The 19,769-nt window shown below is 38.9% G+C and overlaps 1 protein-coding gene across 1 annotated transcript in view; it reads right to left on the bottom strand.

Moving 5' to 3' along the window:
• Positions 1 to 19,674, bottom strand: part of kcnk3a (potassium channel, subfamily K, member 3a) — a 33,437-nt gene extending 13,763 nt beyond the window's left edge. Inside the window, exon 1 of the mRNA XM_035678127.1 lies at positions 19,320 to 19,674. Within this exon, the coding sequence (XP_035534020.1) occupies positions 19,320 to 19,602 (283 nt within the window). The 5' untranslated portion in view covers positions 19,603 to 19,674. The remainder of the gene's footprint in view (positions 1 to 19,319) is intronic.
• Between the last annotated feature and the right edge of the window lie 95 nt (positions 19,675 to 19,769).

Consider the following 19,769-nt stretch of genomic DNA (forward strand, 5'->3'; position numbering starts at 1 on the left):
ATTATTATTAATTCCACCTCTACTTTTTCTGCTTTGACAAGTCAAAATATCTGTTGTGAAAGGAGTCTAAAACATTGGGGTCTCTCCCTCTCCTCTTGGGAGTGAATGAACTGGTCTAAACAACTGAAATATTAATTAATCTTATGAAAACATGTCAAACTTGTGGTTCAAGTAATAAAATGTTTGAACATTTGTTAGGAATAGTATCTTTATGAATGAATGACAATTTGACATCATTGAAGATGGGCTGAGTGCTCCTATTTTTTACTTGAGCCCCTGCCCCCCAAAATATCTGTGCACATCTTTCATTGGAAAAGATTTGGTGACACTGTGAAGGAGCTGACAGGACTGTGGGGGATACGTCAGACAAAAACGTCTGGGAAGCACTTGCCTAGAATACAGTATGCATAATTAGTCACAGATGTCACTGCTGATGATGGTGTTGAGGATGACGAGGATAATTTTCTGTGGAATATAAAAAGAGCAGAGACACACTTACATCTAGGCTAGGAACTGGGCCAAGTGTGAACCAGGAGACGATTGCTAACATTCACACGCTATTAACTGCCTTTGATCCATTTGCTCTGCTAACAGCTTTTTGTTTTTGCCACACATGACGCTGAAGAGACAGCCGATACTGTAGAACATAAACAACAATTTTGCGGTCGCTGCTCCTGACGCACAGGAGGGGGTCTCTCCGGTCCAGCATTTGAGAAATTGCATGCGAAAATCGTCCAGCTTGGTGTCAATAAAAAGCATATGTGACAAGCCTGCTATAATTTGACATGGTTACTTCTCGCCTGCCTTGTGATTTCTGGTCATTTGGACTGCAGCCTGGTAATGTTTTATTCAGTCGAATGCTCTTTTTAAAAATAGCTGCTGCTTCTCTTGCTATCTTGTTCCTCTTTTCCCTCACTCACATTTATTTACTTTTCAGTTCTGACTTTCCACCCTCCTCTTTCTCTGTTTCACTGTCCTCCTAGTCTCTAATTCAAAGAGTATGTATTTGCTCTTTCTTTGCAGCCTGTGCAGCACAGTCACCTGCCTCTGTCACCTGATTCCACTGATATATGCGTACATGCTCTAGCCCCCGCTCATTCAGCTGCTCTCAGGGAGCAGATGCTGTCCTAAACTGACATGTGCGGGCGAAGGGGAGGCATGCTTAGTCTGGCACACAACACACGCAGATCAGTTTACTCAGCAAAAAGGAAGACAATATGGAAAAACCCTGGATTAAATGAGAGGACAGAGGAACACATGGAGGCACAATGATAAACATCAGTGCCTGGTTACACAAAGAATTTTAATTGAAATTACAACCAGAAAGTACATCTTGTACATATTGCAAGGTAAAGTATACCCTTGTCATTATTATGTTATTGTTGTTCTTTATCCCAACTTCTAAAACATGAAACTGCAGTGCAGCAGAGATATGTTTGAGGAAATTTAGAAACAGTGTGCACAACTACATGGTTTGTCCACCAAAGAAAACGGACAATTTTCTTTTAAACTGTATAATGTTGCACTCAGCTCAAACCCTGGTCACAATTCTTTAATAAAGAAATTAAAGGGATCCTTAAGAAATAGTGGGACATTGTTTTCCTTGCTGAGAGTTGGACAAGAAGATCGATACTATTCTTGTGTCGTGGGTACAGTAAATGTGAAGCTGGAACAGGAGATAGTTCACTTCTAAAGCATAGAGACTGAAAACTGCACTCCTTAAAACCACAACTTGTCAGTTTTTCTATGTATGTAAAAACAAGATGAAACATGGTAATTAATGAGCTTTAGATCTTGGTGGATTTGTTACCTTTGGACAAAACCAGGCTAGCTGCCCCCCTTTCTTCCAGCATTTATGTTAAGCTAAGCTAACGGTCTCCTGGTGGTAACTTCATAATGGACAATTATGAGAGTGGTACTGAAACCCAGTCTAACTCCCGTCCCATTTGTCAAATACTACTATCAAGCGAATGAGTGAATAGTTTTGTTTGTTTTCAAGTTTCAACTTTCAACTTTTTAATAGCTTCTCTCATATGTAAATTCGAGAAAATGGAACCATGAAATACGGTTAGATTTGGTTACTTAAACTCTCATTGAAGATACACACACAAGCACAAACCCACATGAAGAGACGTGTGGGTGCTTTGGAACACACAGCGCACACATCAACGCTTTCACAAAGGCAGGAGTGTGTGTGGTCCTTTGACAATGGCTTTCTACTGGAGACATGAGTGCCCATCGACGTCTCATCTGAGTTGTCTGACTGGGCTCGTTGCCACATTGTAAAGCTATCATATGTCATGTCATGTGATGCATGCTGGCACCTGGCTTAATGACCAGATGCAATTAAATTAAGTAATGGATCTTATTAAGGTGTTATATGAACCCCTAACAGCACTGTCTGCTGCCCCAATCCTCCTTCCTTCGTCCTTTGTGCTGAACAACATTTTGTCTGTTGTTTATTTTCTGATTATTTTATTTGTTGGTGCAAAATTGACAGGGCAATCTGAACAAAATAGCAATAAGCTATTTGACTTGTGGTTTTATAAGAGAGCTTCGACTGTCTTTCACAGCATGCACTCAATGCCTTGATTGAATTGGCTGTAAAAGCTGAGAAACGTTAAAAATCATAGTGACATAAGCGTCTGCAATAGCAACAAATAGCTTTTTCAAGTGCAACATATTTATTGCATTTTCTGTGCTTTGCCAAATTTCTATAATCTCGAATTCACTCTACTGCAAGGAGTTTTTAACTGGTTATGAAACAGTCTGAATTTAATACTGATGCCTCTATATCAGTGGTTCCCAACCTTCCTCCTTAAGGGACCCTTTTTCTATCATTGAGCAAAGTGGCGACATTTTATATTATATTCAATGCATAAAAACAGTACAGAACAACTGACAAACTGTTCAATGTACCCAAATAGTGAACACAAAACTGCAGGACATTTTTGTAAAATTAGCAATTTGTGTTTTATTCTCCCTGACGCTTGGACATTGTTGTATTAGCTCTTTGGTTGTTTTAACTGCATACTTTTCTAATGCAGGCTGTATTGCAGAGAGTGAAGGCTCTGTGAATGCAGCTTGTGTTCATGTCTTTAAAGTTTAGATTTCAAATAATAATCAAAACTTTTAAAATAAGTTAATGTAGTTTTATTCACAAAAAATAATTAAATACTGAGATATAGGCCTACTATGTATATTTTTAAAGTGTTCTTACACCCCTAAAAAATAAAGAAGGCCTCACAACCCCCCATGAAGCTTTGGCGACCCCCAGGTTGGGAACAACTTCTCTATATGACCTACATAAACAAACAAGACCATCAGCAAGAAGATTGCAATCTCTATTTAGTTATTCTCAGCGCTGTAAGGACTGCGACTGGGTCAAATTTCCCCCTAAATCAATTAACTAACCCTAAGCCGGTGAAACACTACAGGGGCCACCAAAATCAACACAAAATGAAGGTTCCTTGTACTGAAGTCTATAAGAGAGACTTATCTGTGAGGTCAAAGCTTTAATATGAGTGTTCATCCCTGAAGTGACCTTGAAGCTGCTTTTTATTCTGCCTTTCAGCCCATATTCTTACATGCAAACATGATCCGACAAGTTCCTAATTACACCACATAGTGTGTTACAGTATAACTTTGTCAAAACTATTACTGAATGACCATCCAGTTTTAACTGTGTGTCGGATCTCCTTGTCACCTTGGTGAGGTAACCACTGCCTCGGGCTGCCCATATGGCGGGAGCAGACAGACAGGGAAAAGTGCATCAGCTCCACCTCCGCTCAATCTGCAGGTTCACCTTACCAGACCTGGGTCGCACAGTACCTGCAAATTCATCCGTAGCATTTGTTTTAACCTACTTGTAAAACTGGGTGGATGAGCTTTATTATATTATCATGATTTGATCAATTTTAGGATTACCACATGTACCAAGCAGGTCATTTAATTCAAAAAGTATTGTTGTGAATCTTGTATATACAGTAGTGTCAGGAATATGGGTGTAATTGGCTTCTTCTGTTTTAAAGGATGTCTTAACTTTCTGTTATTCAGTGATATTTTTTATGTGGCAAACTCAGACAATTTGAGACCTACAGAGACCTAAAGCATTATAATAAGGACACAGAACTGTCGCAGTTTGTGTAGGAACATGTGTACATAAAGCCTACAGTGGGTTATATTATACCATGAACTGGCATCTTGTCATTAGCTTTTTTTCTGATGGGTGACACAGAGCACAGTAACCAAAGTCCATAAATATCTCTAGCTATTACTTTTAAATGTTGCAATGATAGCTGGTAGGTTTACTGGCAAGCCAGTGTAAATGTCTTTTTGTTCCAGCACCAAAGAAGGAGTTCAAAAGCTCCCTGCTTTGTATTTGGATCACTCCAAAGTGGGAGGTGCTGCCTCATTAGTGTAGTGTAGTAAAAACAAATACGTAGGATTACTCAGAGGCTTTATCAAGCAAATTTGACCAAAATTGGACAGAAGAAAAAGTATCCTGTTACTCTTGAGCAAGTTTTTTTTACAGTAAAAATCCCTTCATCTCTTTATCAATCTGCAGTTTACAAGGACAGACATAGTGAACCAATGCTGGGCAGAAATGAGCGGACTTTATATACCCAGTGAGGACATTCTTTACTTTCCTGATGGGAATAAAAATAATCAGCATTCCCAGAATCACAAATAAGTTCCTCATTGTTCCTCATTGTAATGATTTATTGCCTTTTATGCAATGCTTGTGTTGCTGCAACCCTATTACCAGACAATAACGTGGATATTGGACAATTCTGAAAAACCCTGGATTACATTCAACAACAACGTTTTTTAAATCCTTGTTTTATGAGATCTGGCAACTCTGGCATGGTTCGGGTTAGGGAAGATTGTGGTTATGGCAAATTAAATATTGTTAAGGTAAGTATAGACAACTAAAACACTTGAGTTTAAAGAAATATTGTGGATATGGTCAATAAAAAACGCTAATTCCAAATGTGTGATACAACATGAACTTTAGTCCACTGCATGAAACCTGCACTACACGCCCGTTCACCACTCTGATCTCCACATCATTATGGTCGTGTTATTTTAGAAAAGATCTGGTTTATATGACGTGTTATTCAACTACACAGGAAGGCAGGGAAAAAAGCTTGCTGTCATATAGGAAGACACAATAATAGTTTAAATTTGCACACTAAGAAACACTTTAAAGGTCCAGTGTGTACTATTTAGTGGTATCTAACGGTGTAGTAACAGATCGCAACTCCCTGGCTTCACCCTCTCTTTCAAAGTGCGAAGGAGATACTGCGATGGTCGAGAAATACACAAAAAATGCGCGCCAGAGTGCCTGTGTTTCGTTTGTCCCTACTGGACTTCTGTAGAAACATGCCGGTTCAACATGACAGACTCCATGGAAAGCGTACACACAATCTTCACTCAAGTAGAAGTACAGATATGTCTGTAAAAAAAATACTGATTGAACTTTATTACTCAAGTAAAGTACAGTATATGCAGTGCAACTTTTTCTGCAATACAGTGCGAAAACGCCCCGTATGCATTGGTCAATTAAATATGCACGAGTGCATATTGTGCAATCCTGGTAGATTACTAATGTGAACACTGTAGTTCTACTGTTTATAAAAACATAAATGTTGCAACAAAAGATAAAATAGTCTCCACCATGATAATTTGAAAATGCTTTTGTTTATAATATTACAAATCTCTATGCAATGTTTTTGGTGTCAAATGTGTTACTCTGTCACTCATCTGTGTGCTTCCTGGATCATGTTTCATGCCTCTGTACCTGAAACAACACTCCCCCACCAACGTAGCCCATTTTAACGCCCACTAACTTTCCGCTTTGTTACATCACACGAGGCACACTGTTTACTTCACTGGCACCAAATATTGGCCTTGGATGTAATTTGTGAAGTCCAGAATCATCCAATATCAACATAATTCTGAAAACTAAAAGGCTTTCTCTGTTGTGTATAAAAACAGGAGAAGGAACATGACAACCACCTCACTACTTGGTGATTACAGAAGAAAACATGGCAGCTGGTGTCATTATTGGGATTATCAGCACAGCTGGAATGCTTGAAATGCATCTTTGACCAATCAGATTGCTTCAGTACCCATTGGTGTAAATTACCATGAACAATAAATACTCTGGCAGTGTTTTCCACCATCACACATCCAGCATGTGGATGGGGAGCAAACACATCACCGCTGACAGCTGTGATATTCGGATTATTCCAGAGAAAATAGGTTGGCAGCCTGTTGTTTTAGCCCAAGGTTGTCACAGGGTGATTTTTTTTTTGCATGGATATTAAATGCGTACTCATAAGCTTGCGCTTCGATCACGGCCCTCGGGGGTAAACACGACTCACCTATCACTGTTATTGTTATTATCATTAGGCCCAAGTGTGTGACAGTCCACTTCATCCAGGTTGGCTTGTTCGGAGATTAAGCAGATGCTGGAAACAAATTGGAAAACAAATTCCCCTGGGACACAGTATATATGCCAGGATAGCTACAGTCGCTTGGCACTGTCGGACTGAATCATTCCAGTGCTCTGAACCAGTCGGAGTAGCGTAAAGCTAATACAACACGCGGGTTAACACAATCCCCCCTCACTGGAGCTGGAGAAAGGTTGGAGCCGTCAGCAGCCACTGAGTTGTGAGAAAATCACTTCAGGTTGTTATGATAAAGACGGCAATGAGAGCGCTTCGTTTTGTCTGTGAACCATAAACATACACTGTTAGCTTCTCACCTCTCACCTCAGTGTTTAGACACTTTCCACACTGCTGAGGAGCCTACCATGCTTGATGTGGAAAGATTTTTTTCCCCCTTTTTTTTGGCACATGTATGTACTGAGGCAGAAAGGCTACTGAGGCTCCACCATCTCTGGGCACTGGGGAGACAGCTCAGTGCTTTGGGCATATAATCAACAGTCAGCTGGCTGGTATAACCCCCCCGCCCCACACACACACACACACACTCCTGTCTGAGAGAAATGTGTGTGAGAGCTGCGTTTCATGACATTGTGTGTTCCTCAGGGAGAATTTCTCTGCTGTGTGTTGTGTGACTAGCTGTGTATCTGCTTTTTATAGCAGCAGAGGCTAGTTGTAATTTGTTTCTGTTTTTTTTTTTGTGCCCCGAGATGCAGCCTTCATAGAACTGCAATTTTAATTAAATTCCTAATTTGAAGTAGCTGACGATAATTTGTGTTTGAAAAAAAAGAATATTTTACTTTAATTGGCTTTAATTGTCTTTGGTACACTGAGCTGTTTGCATGTATTGTGTTGTGGGATTATATAAAGCTACTGTGGCCCTATACAGTAGCTCTAATACTTATCGGAGGGGGTAAAAAGAGTTCAAACAGTAAAGAATATACAAGGACCCACAGTTACACACCACACTTACCCCAATGTACAAATAATGAGCTTCTCAGCGAAAATTTCCCATCAGCCTTCAGATGCTTCTCGATAAAATATACGCAGACAATTTGCGGCTAACATTGTGTCTCTTAAGCATCATTTAGGAAAATGTCTAGATGCTTTTATCAGCGCCTTCTCCCCACATTTCTGCATAATTTACTAAACACAATACATGTCCTTTCAGTCGGCTCACATGAAATGGCTTATTATGCTCACATAGCCTACAAACAGCTGCAGTGTGGACAACAAATGCATTTCATTTCTGAGAGACTAAATCTCTGGGAAGACATATTGTTGAATGTCATGAGTGTGAGTTTGATTGATGACCCGTGACTGCTGCTAGATTTGACTGACACAACATCAGAACCTCAAACCCACCCAACTGTCGTAAAGGTTTTTATGTCCACGTCTACACTGTGGTATGATGATGTTTTGTGATAATAACACATGCAGCATGGTTGTAAATGTGCCTGTGCCTGTAGTTTCAGGCTAGTCACAAAACAATCATAAATGATATTTTAGAGTTTTAGGATGTTTTGTATATAGTTCTCTATTTGTCATTGCTGTTTTGTCCTGACATTGGGTTATTTTCATTATGCTAACTCATGCTTTCTCTCATCTCTCTCACCTCCTCGCTGGGAGGAGCTAAGACACAAGGAAGGGAAGCGAGCGAGGGAAGTGAGGAGACACGTTTTCATAATGAAAGCACCCACTGTGTGGGATTTTTAATGTGTGTTCCTCTGCTAAACATGGTCTGTCATGTGACTTTACCTGTCTGCACTAATCATGTGACTACTTACTTGTCCATACTGATCATGTGATTACATAGCATTAGTTAAAAGAAGCAGCCCAAGGGCAACCATTTTGTAGAAGCCTTCTTGGGTGCCTCAGATTTCATCAACAATAATAGTTTCAGGCTAGTTTTGTTTAAGTGAGATGTAATTTGTTCTCAAAGGTTATCAGTTGTCAGTCATTGTGTGTTAAATGCACTAGTTCCCTGTTTATCTCTGTGATATTTAAGCCTTTTTCAGACTGTAGGTGTCGTTTACATTAATGTTCCTTACAGCTTCCATTAGACATGACAGCACATTTTTGAATAGATCTGCATCCTTGTTCCATATTTAATATGAGTTAGAAATGTTATGATAAGGAGGAAGAAGTGTTTTGTTCTTTCACTGGCTTCATCAGTAATAGATTTTTACATTTGTTTTGCCGTTGAAGCCTTAATGATGATTGTGAGCTCGCCACTGCTCCTCGCAGTGAATCAACTTAGAATTTTTGTATCAGTTTCATTCATTAATTTATTAGAGAGCAAGCTCAGCTGCCTGTTTCACAATATCCATCAGAGCACAAGCATTGAATGCCGAAATGTTATTACTGAGGGTTTTTTTTTTTTTTGCCCCGGTCGCATTGCGAGGGGAAAACATATTGTACTGATCTGATTTGAGAAAAATCTTCTCCAAAACCTCAAATTGGCTCTTTCACAATGTTTCGGGGTTTCTGATCACTGTTCTTATTTTCTTTTTGCAAGTTGAAGATTGAGATAATATATCTATTATAGTGTTTTTTACATACAGTATAGTAATTTTAGAAGGCACTCACATTACAAGACACACACTTGATCTCTCTTGTTCTGCAGCCTTTACGCCAGACATACACATAAAAGTGAAGAGGTTGAGACTGATGTCAAATTGCTATCAGATTAATGTCTGAAAAGGGTTTATTATAAGAGAGCAGCCAATCAGTAAGAATGAAGCGAAACTTTAATTGGTGAAAACCACCCAAATGGCACAAGGAGTAGCCCAGATTATCAGAAACTGCCCAAAAACATTTTTACCTGCCAAATCAAATAAAAAGTGTCCAATCTGGCAACACTGCCTGTAGAAAAGGTTTATATAAATCCTGAACTTTCCCTTTCTCTCTGCAGTGTACTCCTCTGCAAAAGCAAAGAGCCACAGTAGCCGCAGCTTTATAACCAGCATTGTTCCACATACCAGCAGAACTATCTGCACAGTTTCCAATACCTTTCCTTTTCAGGTCAAGAGAGGAGAAACACAGTGACACAGCCTTATTCAAGAGACAGCCCCATGACATTCTCAGTCCCATCTGCACAGAGGAGCACATTATACATCTCATTTTCTGTGTCTCAGTCAGTCAGTACACGCTGAGGATCTTTGTTACTGACTAGAGAAAAAGCTTTTGATGACAGTTTAAACTAAGCTAATTGTTTTTTAAATAATATATCATATACACCCCATGCATGCAGTATAAGTCTGATATTTCACATTCAAAGCCTGTTATATCTTATTCTGTTGCATACAGCTCCGTTATTGTCCAAACACCAATATGAAATATTAATCTGATTTGTTCTTTCAATATCTATAAACATGTGCACTGTAGTTTATTTGGAGTTAATCCCACAAACACCATACTGCTGCTGTAAATACTCACAGGAGCACCAAATGTGTGTTAATCCACTGCTAAAAATAGTCCCCAACAAAGTGCTATTTAACTCCAGTTTTAGTATTGTTTGCTAAAAACTACAGACAGCCCAGCTGTTTTACAAAACTGTTTAGATTTGTCTGAAAATTCAACTATATATTTATGACTCATTTTAAAATATTTACGTCTTAAGTATGAACCAAATGTGCTAGCAGACAAGGTAGGCAAGTCAGAAAGTACTAAGAGATGGACCAACACTTTGTTAGTTTCACGCTTGACACCAAGAGAAATATAGAATAACACCAGAAATATCCTGATATAATTGTACAAATTCTTTCTCATGTAAACTGAGCCAGTATATTTCCTTTATGCTGTTACAGTGTTGATGGAGTTGTAACACATATTTAGTGTCTGGAGTGCCGGGACACATCTCAGTTAATCTCAAATTTCCACTGGAAGGATTAGGACATTAATCGAGCGGCTGGGTCCAGCAGTCACTAAAAGCTCTGGGTTGTAAAAAGCCACATAATTCAATATTCCAGGACGTGAGATTATAGCATTCTTCAATTCTGAGAAAAAACAGAGAAAAGAGTTCTTATTTCTAATCAAATAAACCTCACACGAGTCAGTTTGCCACAGTGTAGCTGAGACTTCACATGTCCTGCAGTGTCTATTTATACTCTGGACGAGAATCAGTAGGAAACTTCAAGTGAAAGAGATTCAGATCACACTACTGTGTACTATTTTATTTGGTTAAACTCCAGGCAGCCCCCGCTGGATTATGAAGTCTAATAAATACAAAGTCATGTTTTGTTTAGTGAGTCAGGCCAGCTCTCAACTTTCCATTGAGCCAGCGGAGCATAAAGCAGACGTACAATAGGTAAACATTCGCTGGTCATGTGAACGGAGCAGCAGCAGCAATGAGAGTCACTTCTATCAACTTTCTCAGACTTTAGTCCTTCAGATCCAGAACAGCAACAAGCTCTCTCAGCCAATAATAGCTGTGGATGTTTCTTTTCTTGTACCTACAACTCAGTGAAATTTGGGACCAGTGATGCTAAAGATTTCAGCATTATTGTTAAAATGCTTTTAATTAAAGAGACTGGATGTTGCAAGTGTTGGAAATTGCATGCAAAGTCATTAAACACATTGTTTGCTTTGAGTCTAATTATTTATACAACTGTTGAGTTATGGTGTGTTTAACTTTCCCTGGTGGCTCTGTAATATTTACCCTATTCAATAAATACAATAATTATGATTACAAAACAAAGAGCCAACTATTAAAATCCATTTTCTTGGAGCACTGCTGTCATCATTAAAGTCTGTTGCTCATTCAGGTCCACTTAATAAACACAGAAACTTTAGTGAACTTCCAACAAACAATCAACAAAGTTACCGTACGAATAGAGGAGCAATAATTTATTTTATAATTACACTCTCTATAACGTCATGTGAACAGATGAGCTTCTCCTCTAATTGAGACGTCATTGTTTTTTTCTCAATGTGTGAGTAAACTGATGTCTAGAGCACCTTCAAAACCAGAGTTAAAAGCTGCTTCACAGGTGCACACATCAAATATAATGCCATGTATATAACACGGATTTCAGCAAATGGTCAAACATATTGATAGATAAAACAAAATAAGTAGACTGCAAACCATTGGAGTATAAGGAGCCTGTACAGGTGGGTTTTTGTTTCAGGTGAAAAGAAGTAGGATTGCACCTAATTTCTGGGCCAGTTGGTAACTTTAACCAATACATGATGAGAGGACAGACATCAAATGTATCTCTGTGCCACTTCAGCTTATACAGTGGAGCCTTGAGTAATCACAGACAATTAGCATTGACCACAGTGTGAAGATGATGCATTAGTTATCTAAATCAACAATGGTTTACGGCCTCCTGGGAGCAAAACATCCGTCTTCATGATATGTCCATTAAATCAATAGAACAACATTTACCACATCAGAACAGAGTCAGCAGGAGACATCTTTATGTTTATGTCTCATTAAACTGTCTAAACCTCTCTATCTTTGGAACTGTTAGTCTCACTTCCTCACTTTTTGCCTTCTATTAAATATCATATTGTATAGTTTTAGCATGCAAACAGACCATTGGAGACACAGAATGTATTGATCAACATGACCAAAGGGCCAAACAGAAAAAGTTACAGAATAATCACAAGGTGTCACAAGTTGATAAACAAGTAAGGGACAATATTTCTAGGAAATGTATTTTTCTTGAGCGTTTTTTTTTGTTTTGTTTTTTGCTTTCTACAAGTTAGCAAATTAAACAACAAGATACATTGTTTGTCCTTGGGCTCTTCAACAAAGACACCTCCGTCAACAGAACTTCTTCCGTTGTTCCTGTCATATTTACTACGGCCACTAGCTTCAATTGTCACTTGAACGTAAACAATGTTTTGGGACACTGAATGAAACAACTGATGCTGTTGTTCCTCTTTGGTAAACAGTTTTACTTCAACAAAATAATTGCTTTTTTCATGCTTGAAGTGCTAATAACATCTCTCGGGGGAAAAAAACTGTACGTCACCTTTAATGAGGGGCTGCGAGTTGACTAAGGGTCACAAGTCAAAACGGTTGGGAACAACTGTCCTAAACAGTGGATTAGCGGACTTATCAACATAACTAGACCTCTTAACCTTTATGATCTCTTCTGTATGTGCATGTTGTGTGCGGTGACATTTACTGTCACTTTAGTACATTTATCCAGGCCTACCAGCATATCAACTTGCTCTGAGCTTTTTTTAAATAACAACCTGCAGTGCAGAGATGCATTTATGTGCTGATATTTGTCTTTCAACTTTTTTGTGGACACCTCGCTCCCTGACCTCTTCTCCTCCCACAACCAGTGTGTCTTATTCAGCTGCACACTTATATCTGTCTTTGTTTTGAAGTCAAGATCTTCTTGTAATCTTAGTGACACAGAGCTGGGCAACAAAAACAAAGAGAGCTTACTCATCCTTTTAGCTCTTCAAGGTTTTCAGCGACAACCCTGCAGCAGCACTGATTCAAAGACATGTATGTATATTTCATGCACAGTTTGTGCTGTGGCATTTGGGAGCTTAAAAGCTGTTTAAAGTCTGTTGTGTAATTAAAAAAAATACAATAGCATCAATTACAAACCAAAATTTCTGCAAACAGCTCAATGTCACATTACATCTCAGTGTGTCTGCATGAGGAGTGCGGAGGGCGTCCTCTATGCAAAGCACGACACTGGGTTATGCAAGGTAATTTGCTTTGTTTTGGGGTCCTTTTATGCAAGCACCAGGGAGAGTTACAGTCACCTTATCTCCCAAATCACTTAAAACCAACACAGCAGCAGCTCCGCACCCGGCCCGGGATCAATTCAGCCCCAATTCAATTAAACTGTAAACCGAAACTGCTCTGGTTGATTATAAACCATTCATTCTCAAATGATTCATTACACATGGGCTGCATGAAGCATTCTCACATTTGTTTTTTCAGTTTCTGAGCAATTTTAAACACTGAGTTTTGAGAAGTGTCACTGTGAGAAAGAAAGTTTCATGAAAGAAAAAACAATCAAAAGCCTTCACAGTATTTCTTGGCTAGTTCAAATGAACATAACAATCTCAGTAAGAAGCCAAGCTCTGGTCCTCATCATGAAGCACCACAAAAAACTGCACAGGGAACTTAAGAAAACAAGACAAAGTCATGCTAGCTAGGCTTGTAATGAGATTTTCACGGTATGATAATGGTCTCAAAAAAAATGGTAACACTAGCATGGCAACAGGCTCACATTGACAATGATAATGTGCTGAGGTTTAGCATGTACGATCATGTTTACCATCTTAGTTTAGCATGCTAATATTTGCCAATTAGAACTAAATCTAAAGGGCATTTGATAAGGTAATTGTTATGTTTTGCAGGCAGGAGTGGACAAATTAAAATGTTGAAGGATCACCAAAGTTATTGAAACTCCTTCTTAGGGGTCTGTACCAAATTTCATGGAAATCGATGTCATTGAGACATTGCATTCTGAACCATAACTGTGAACCTCATGGTGGCACTAGAGGAAAGATCACAAGTCAAAGTCATGAGGACACATCTTGTGGAAACCATGAATATCTGTAGAAGGCATACAGGATGATAAAAAATGTCTGAGACGGCCCTTTCGTCCTATATCACTAAGAAATTAACCCTGCAGATGAATCCATTAAAAGTCATCTCACTGCTGACAGGTGACTATCTCAAAGTTGCGTGTTGTATCACAGCTGTATTTTTATTTGTACTGTCACCTTTTTTTATATCTTTTCAATGCCGACACTCTCCCATCTCTCCTGTGAGAAGTGCTGAAGTATCCATCTTCCTCTGTCTGTCTGATGATGATAGGTGCCCACGTGCAATAGCTGGTGAGAGTTATATTCTTTGCGCACTCAACCACTTACTGCACTAACCTCTTAAGCTGACTGAATAATAATGATGATACTAATGTAAGTAATTACCATTAATAATTCAGGATGTGCCCTCTAATTATGCAACGGCTGGAAATGGATTCACGCCTGGTGCCAAAGCAAAGTGTATGTCAGCGCTGAAAATAGAAAAATGATTAGATATTTTATTCATTGTTAGTCCACATATAGAAAAATTAGATTCACTGACCCAGAGAGGATTTACTGAACACGCCTGCTCTTTTTCAGCGACAGCCTGCTTCACATTCATACACTAATGTGCTTCCACACTCGGTAGCTTCCCAGTACATCAACAACTGATGTACTGGTGGTGACAGAGTAACTAAACCGAGAGCTGGAAGGGCTTCAGCTCTCTGATCCAAGCCACTTTTAATGTGATGGAAGAGCGTTGCCTGCAACCAGCAGATTTCCCTCACCAGTCCAAGGCGTTAACACTGACTGGATGCTATCTTTTGGGATTATAGCGACTCATACAGATTGCATGCCCTGAATGCATTTCTATTCACTTCCTCTCCCTACAACAGATTCCATAATCTGTTCATAGACGACAGACAATGAGCGAAACGCTGAGCTCATGTCTACCGAATCAACAAAAGGCAAACAGCCAAATGATCTTTGAACAAAAACTATTTAACAAGAGGTGATTCACAATAATAAAAATCCAAGCAAAGCAGGTGATTTTGAAGGAATGTTTTTCTAACTACAACCATATGGCGACATAAAACGGTCCTTATTCTTCTTTTGTTTATGAGCCTAACAGGAAGATTAATGACTTCAGAGATTAGATATTAGACAAAAGGTCCAAGTCAAAATGTATGAATTCTCCACAACTTTTACAAAACTATTTGCTGAAAAGGCAAAAAAAAGAACATTCCAGTTAGTGGTTAAAGGGTCAGTTCACTCAAATTACAAAAAGAAAAAAAAAAACATATTGACTCTCTTATGGTGAGGTTTGTTTTTTGGGATATGTGACTGAGATTTAGGTGAATTAATTCATTCATTCCCCAAACAGCGTCCTCATTAATCTGGACAGAACACACATTTTTTTAAGGGCTATTTTGTTTTAGTAGAAAGTAGAATCTGTTTTTGCAGCGTGGTCTGGGATTATTACAAGTTCTCATTGCTGTGAGCGCCACAAACGAAATTCAATCCACCTCCACTGCATTGGGGTAAAAGAAGAAATGTTAAAACCTGGCCAAATAAAATTAAAACTTTTCTTGGTTAATAAATATGGTTTGTGTGTGTGTTTGTGTAATTTGAGTGAGCCGATCCTTCAATATAGCTTCTATAAACATACCGTGATATCATATTGCGTGTCACACAATGACTATACTGTATGTCAACGTGTGTTTAAAAAGCCAGCTCTCTGAGAAGAACAACACATAACCGCTTCACATGTTGTCACACAGCACATCAGATAACACACAGAGGGCATGAGCTGTGTCTCATTTTGTACGACAGTGTTTTTCGTGTTGTGTGTTTGTCCTCTACATGGTCTGCATGACCTTGAACTGCAGCACGAGCAGTGAGCGCTGTGGTCACACACACTGACGTGGCAATGACATGATGTGCACCCCTGGAGGTGGTTCACAACAGTGCAGAGGAGCTCCCTCAAACTCCCACCATCTTGAGAGCGCTTTCTCGCTCAAAGCTCATATATTTCTCCCCATGTGATGTTTCTCACAACGCTTCAACCCTTTCCCCCCGCAGTTGGTGAGTAAATGGACACCCTGCCCTCTGCCTCTCCTTTTCTCTGTGGAAAGTGATGACTGATTGCTGATTGTAGCTTCTCCTCCCTTCTTCACTTATGTTTAATTATTAGTAGTATGCTGGGGCTAGATTTTATCATGTGTTCAGTGTTTTTCACTGTCGGTTGTGCCGTGTAGAAATGTGAATTGAAGTGTATATTTATTCATAGCTTTTCAGGATGTTATTTGCCCTCATAGAATCGACAGGCGACAATATGAATTTCAAAATAGTCGCTTTCAGACCGACTCATTGCCTCTTCTGCTCTTTTTGTCAGCTTGATTTTTCATGCAGAGAACACTGTTTTCACATAGCACCCTAGTCCTTGGGGGTGTCCTGTGTTGGATCTGAGTGTCCTGAGTCCTCATTTCTAAAATGACTTTAATTATAATTTCAAAGAATACGACAGGAAATAAGAGGTCTATTTTTATGCATTCAGTTGGTGACAGAAATAGTTTTAGCCTCTCTTTTATCATCAGAAGAAAAGTAATATATCACAGCTTTATCTCAGATTTAGCTTCATATGATAAATTAGATGTTTCACCCTCGTATTGTGGCTCAGAATTTGGGCTTTACTGTAAGTCATGGCTGCTTGATATCGTGTTTACAGTACAGTATCTAGAGTGTTAATGCTGTGTGCCAGGAGGCCAATGGAACAGCAAGGGTCTGGTGTTGTCATTAATACTTAATGGCAGGCTGGAACACCAATCACTGTGTTTGTAGCAGCCTCTGGGCTCACAATTACAGAATGCGGTTACAGACACCCGGGGTTGGGTTAGTGTGCAATTAGTTGCCTGCATCTGATAGGGTTACAAGTCACAGGTCACCACTGACAACTGTCCCGGTCACTAAATACCGGAGGAAGATTCAGATAGGAGATGGTGATAAGGACGGCTTCTAAATAGATGGAAAGAAGACGTTGTAGAGAAACTGTGTGACAAATAACACAATATATCTCTTACAAATGAGAAGTTGAATTTAGAGGCAATTGGACACCCAATTTATCTATTCAATACACTCAAATGTTTTGCCACTACAGCCTTATTTGGTCTGGTAACTTATGGTTCAGGTTAAGTTAGCCAATGCTAGCAAACTTTAGGTAGATGCTAGGTAACTGTCATTAAGTTTGTGCTCCTGTTACACTGTTTATGTACATCCCAGCTAAACATGGTATCTTCAAAGCAGCTGATTAAAGAGAAATTAAGGCGAATTCAATATGACATTGTCCTGTAATTACCACTTGTGGCCACAGCACGGTCTTAACAGTACAATATGTTACATTTTTGCATAAAAATGTCTAAAAACGCTAGACCTATGTTATACATTTTTGTTGAGGTTTGGACTTAAGCTACATTGTCCTAAACGTTTTCAACGATGTTTAAACCCAGAGAAATACATAATTTTATCAAAGGACACGGAGAGTGGGGGAGGAAGTTGGCGAACGTGAATAAAACTTTAATACATTACCTCGTCTGTGAGCATGATTTCTGCCTGAGCCATGTCGGATAAATTTTCACCAGTTTGTTTAACAATGATCTCAAGTCATTTAAAATTATGTCTTTTGTTATTGTTTTGATGTGAGAGACCCCTAGAGGCAGACATTACATACTGTGTGTTTAAAAGTGACCAATTATAAGAGGTAAACAATGCATCCTTTTTTTTTTGTTTTTTAGTTTTCCAATATTTATAATGTCTGCGTTACAGCAGAGTGTTATGCAAAGAGCTGAGCAACGAGGCTAATGTTGAAGGCTGTGTAATAAAGTGAGTAAAGAGCTGGGAGCAGTGTACTGTTGTAGGGCATTTTGGAGCAGGAATAATGAGTAAGAGCACAAGAGCGACGAGGGAAATGAATGTCTCATAACTTGAGTTTCCTGAAGCATCTTTCCTAATGGCAACCTTTGGTTATGAGCAGCAGGAATCGTGCAGAGAATCGTCCTTCACTTGGCTGCTGCAGATGCTCAGGTATAAAAGACTCATAACAACAGTTTCATTTGTGTTCAGTTTAAAGAAAGGTGTCCTCTCTCCTCAGTCTGTGTGAAACAACACACACAATGTTTATACTGCAGTAATGGTTTTTCAGGCTGCCAGCAACACCTCATGCAGATATGAAAAAAAAATGTGTAAGTGATGTTCAGCATTTAGATTATATAAGCTTAACTCATTTATGGTATTCTTAACCTTTACTGCCGCTATAATGTATGTAAATAAGGAAGATATTGTAAGACTTAATGGGATATTTTTTATAGTATAAGGACCATATTCTTAAATTATTGTTGAAGGGGATTCAGTGCCCACCTGTTGGATTTAACACTATGTTATACATTTATAAATAATGATTATATGTTTTTTCTCCATCTGTCGTATCATTATAATATATCATATTGTTTTATGTACCTATAATAATGTTTTCTATGTCCTCAGCAACTGAATACATTTAGTACTTATACTAAGTATTCCCATTTCATGCTACTTCATATTTATTTTATTTTTGTTTTATTTATTTTTTTTACTACTTTTCTATTCCCTTTATACCTTTATTTGACAGCTTTAGTTACTACTTTCTCTGCAGATTCAGATTTTACACACCAAACAAATGTTATAATAAGATCAACTGTTATAATTTACCCAGTATATTAAAAAGTACCTGCAAATGGACCAAAAGTAAACCTTTGCAGTAAAATACACATGATTGCATCACAATAAAATAATAATATAAGCTAATATGTAATAATAAAACCTTTTGCATTATGATTACTTTTATTATTAAAACATTTAGTACATTTAGCTAATTATATTTTGTATAAAATATTTATATAATAATACCTTTAGCTACATTTTTAATGCAGACCTTTAACTTTTAATGGAGTATTTCTAAAGTGCAGCATTCCTACTTTTACTCAAGTAAATATCTATATCTAAGTATATCTGAAGTCTTCCTTCACCTCTGTATATTCTTAATAGTTACAGTCACGTTCACCTTGTTGTACTTAATACTGAGTTTATGAATATCCTCAACCTCTGGTTATTACTCAAATAATAATGTTCTTTCATTTTAAGTCTAATTATTTTGAGGTATCTGCTGCAATATTCCCTTTAGGATTTAGAGTCTACACTTCATTTAACAAAGATTCACAGTGAAGGATCTCCCCTCAGATTTAACAGAAACTGATTTAAAACTTCTTTCCCCCCCTCAGTAAAATAAGAGTCAAAGTTGATGATCTCTCAGTGATGCTCTCTTACCTATGGTCGTGATCACAGTGATGGCGAAGTAAAACGAGCCGGCGAATTTCCACTGCACCCCGGCTTTGTGCGGCTTCAGCTGCAGGACCACCTTCTCCAGCTCGTCAAAGTCCTCCGTGGACAAGTTGAACGTCTTGAGCAGCTCCGCTTTCCTCAGATCCAGCTCCCTCATCTGGGTCGTCTCCTTCTGGGATTCCAGCGCGTCGAAGATCGCGGCGCCGACTATCAGGTAGGTGAAGGTGCAGATGATGAGGGCGAGGGTCCTCACGTTTTGCCTCTTCATGGTGGTGTGTCAGGGGGACGGGCGGAGTGTCAGCGCGGGTCTGGAGGACGGGGAGCTCGGCTGGCTCATGGCTGTGCTGCTCTGACGGAGCAGAGAAGCTCTCTGATTACTTTATGAGCAGGGGAGCTGTTCATTCAGCACCACCCCTCCCACACCCCCCCCCCCTC

This window comes from Morone saxatilis, unplaced genomic scaffold (assembly GCF_004916995.1).
Source record: "Morone saxatilis isolate NCDOM2014 unplaced genomic scaffold, NCSU_SB_2.0 Contig7, whole genome shotgun sequence".
Taxonomy (NCBI): domain Eukaryota; kingdom Metazoa; phylum Chordata; class Actinopteri; family Moronidae; genus Morone; species Morone saxatilis.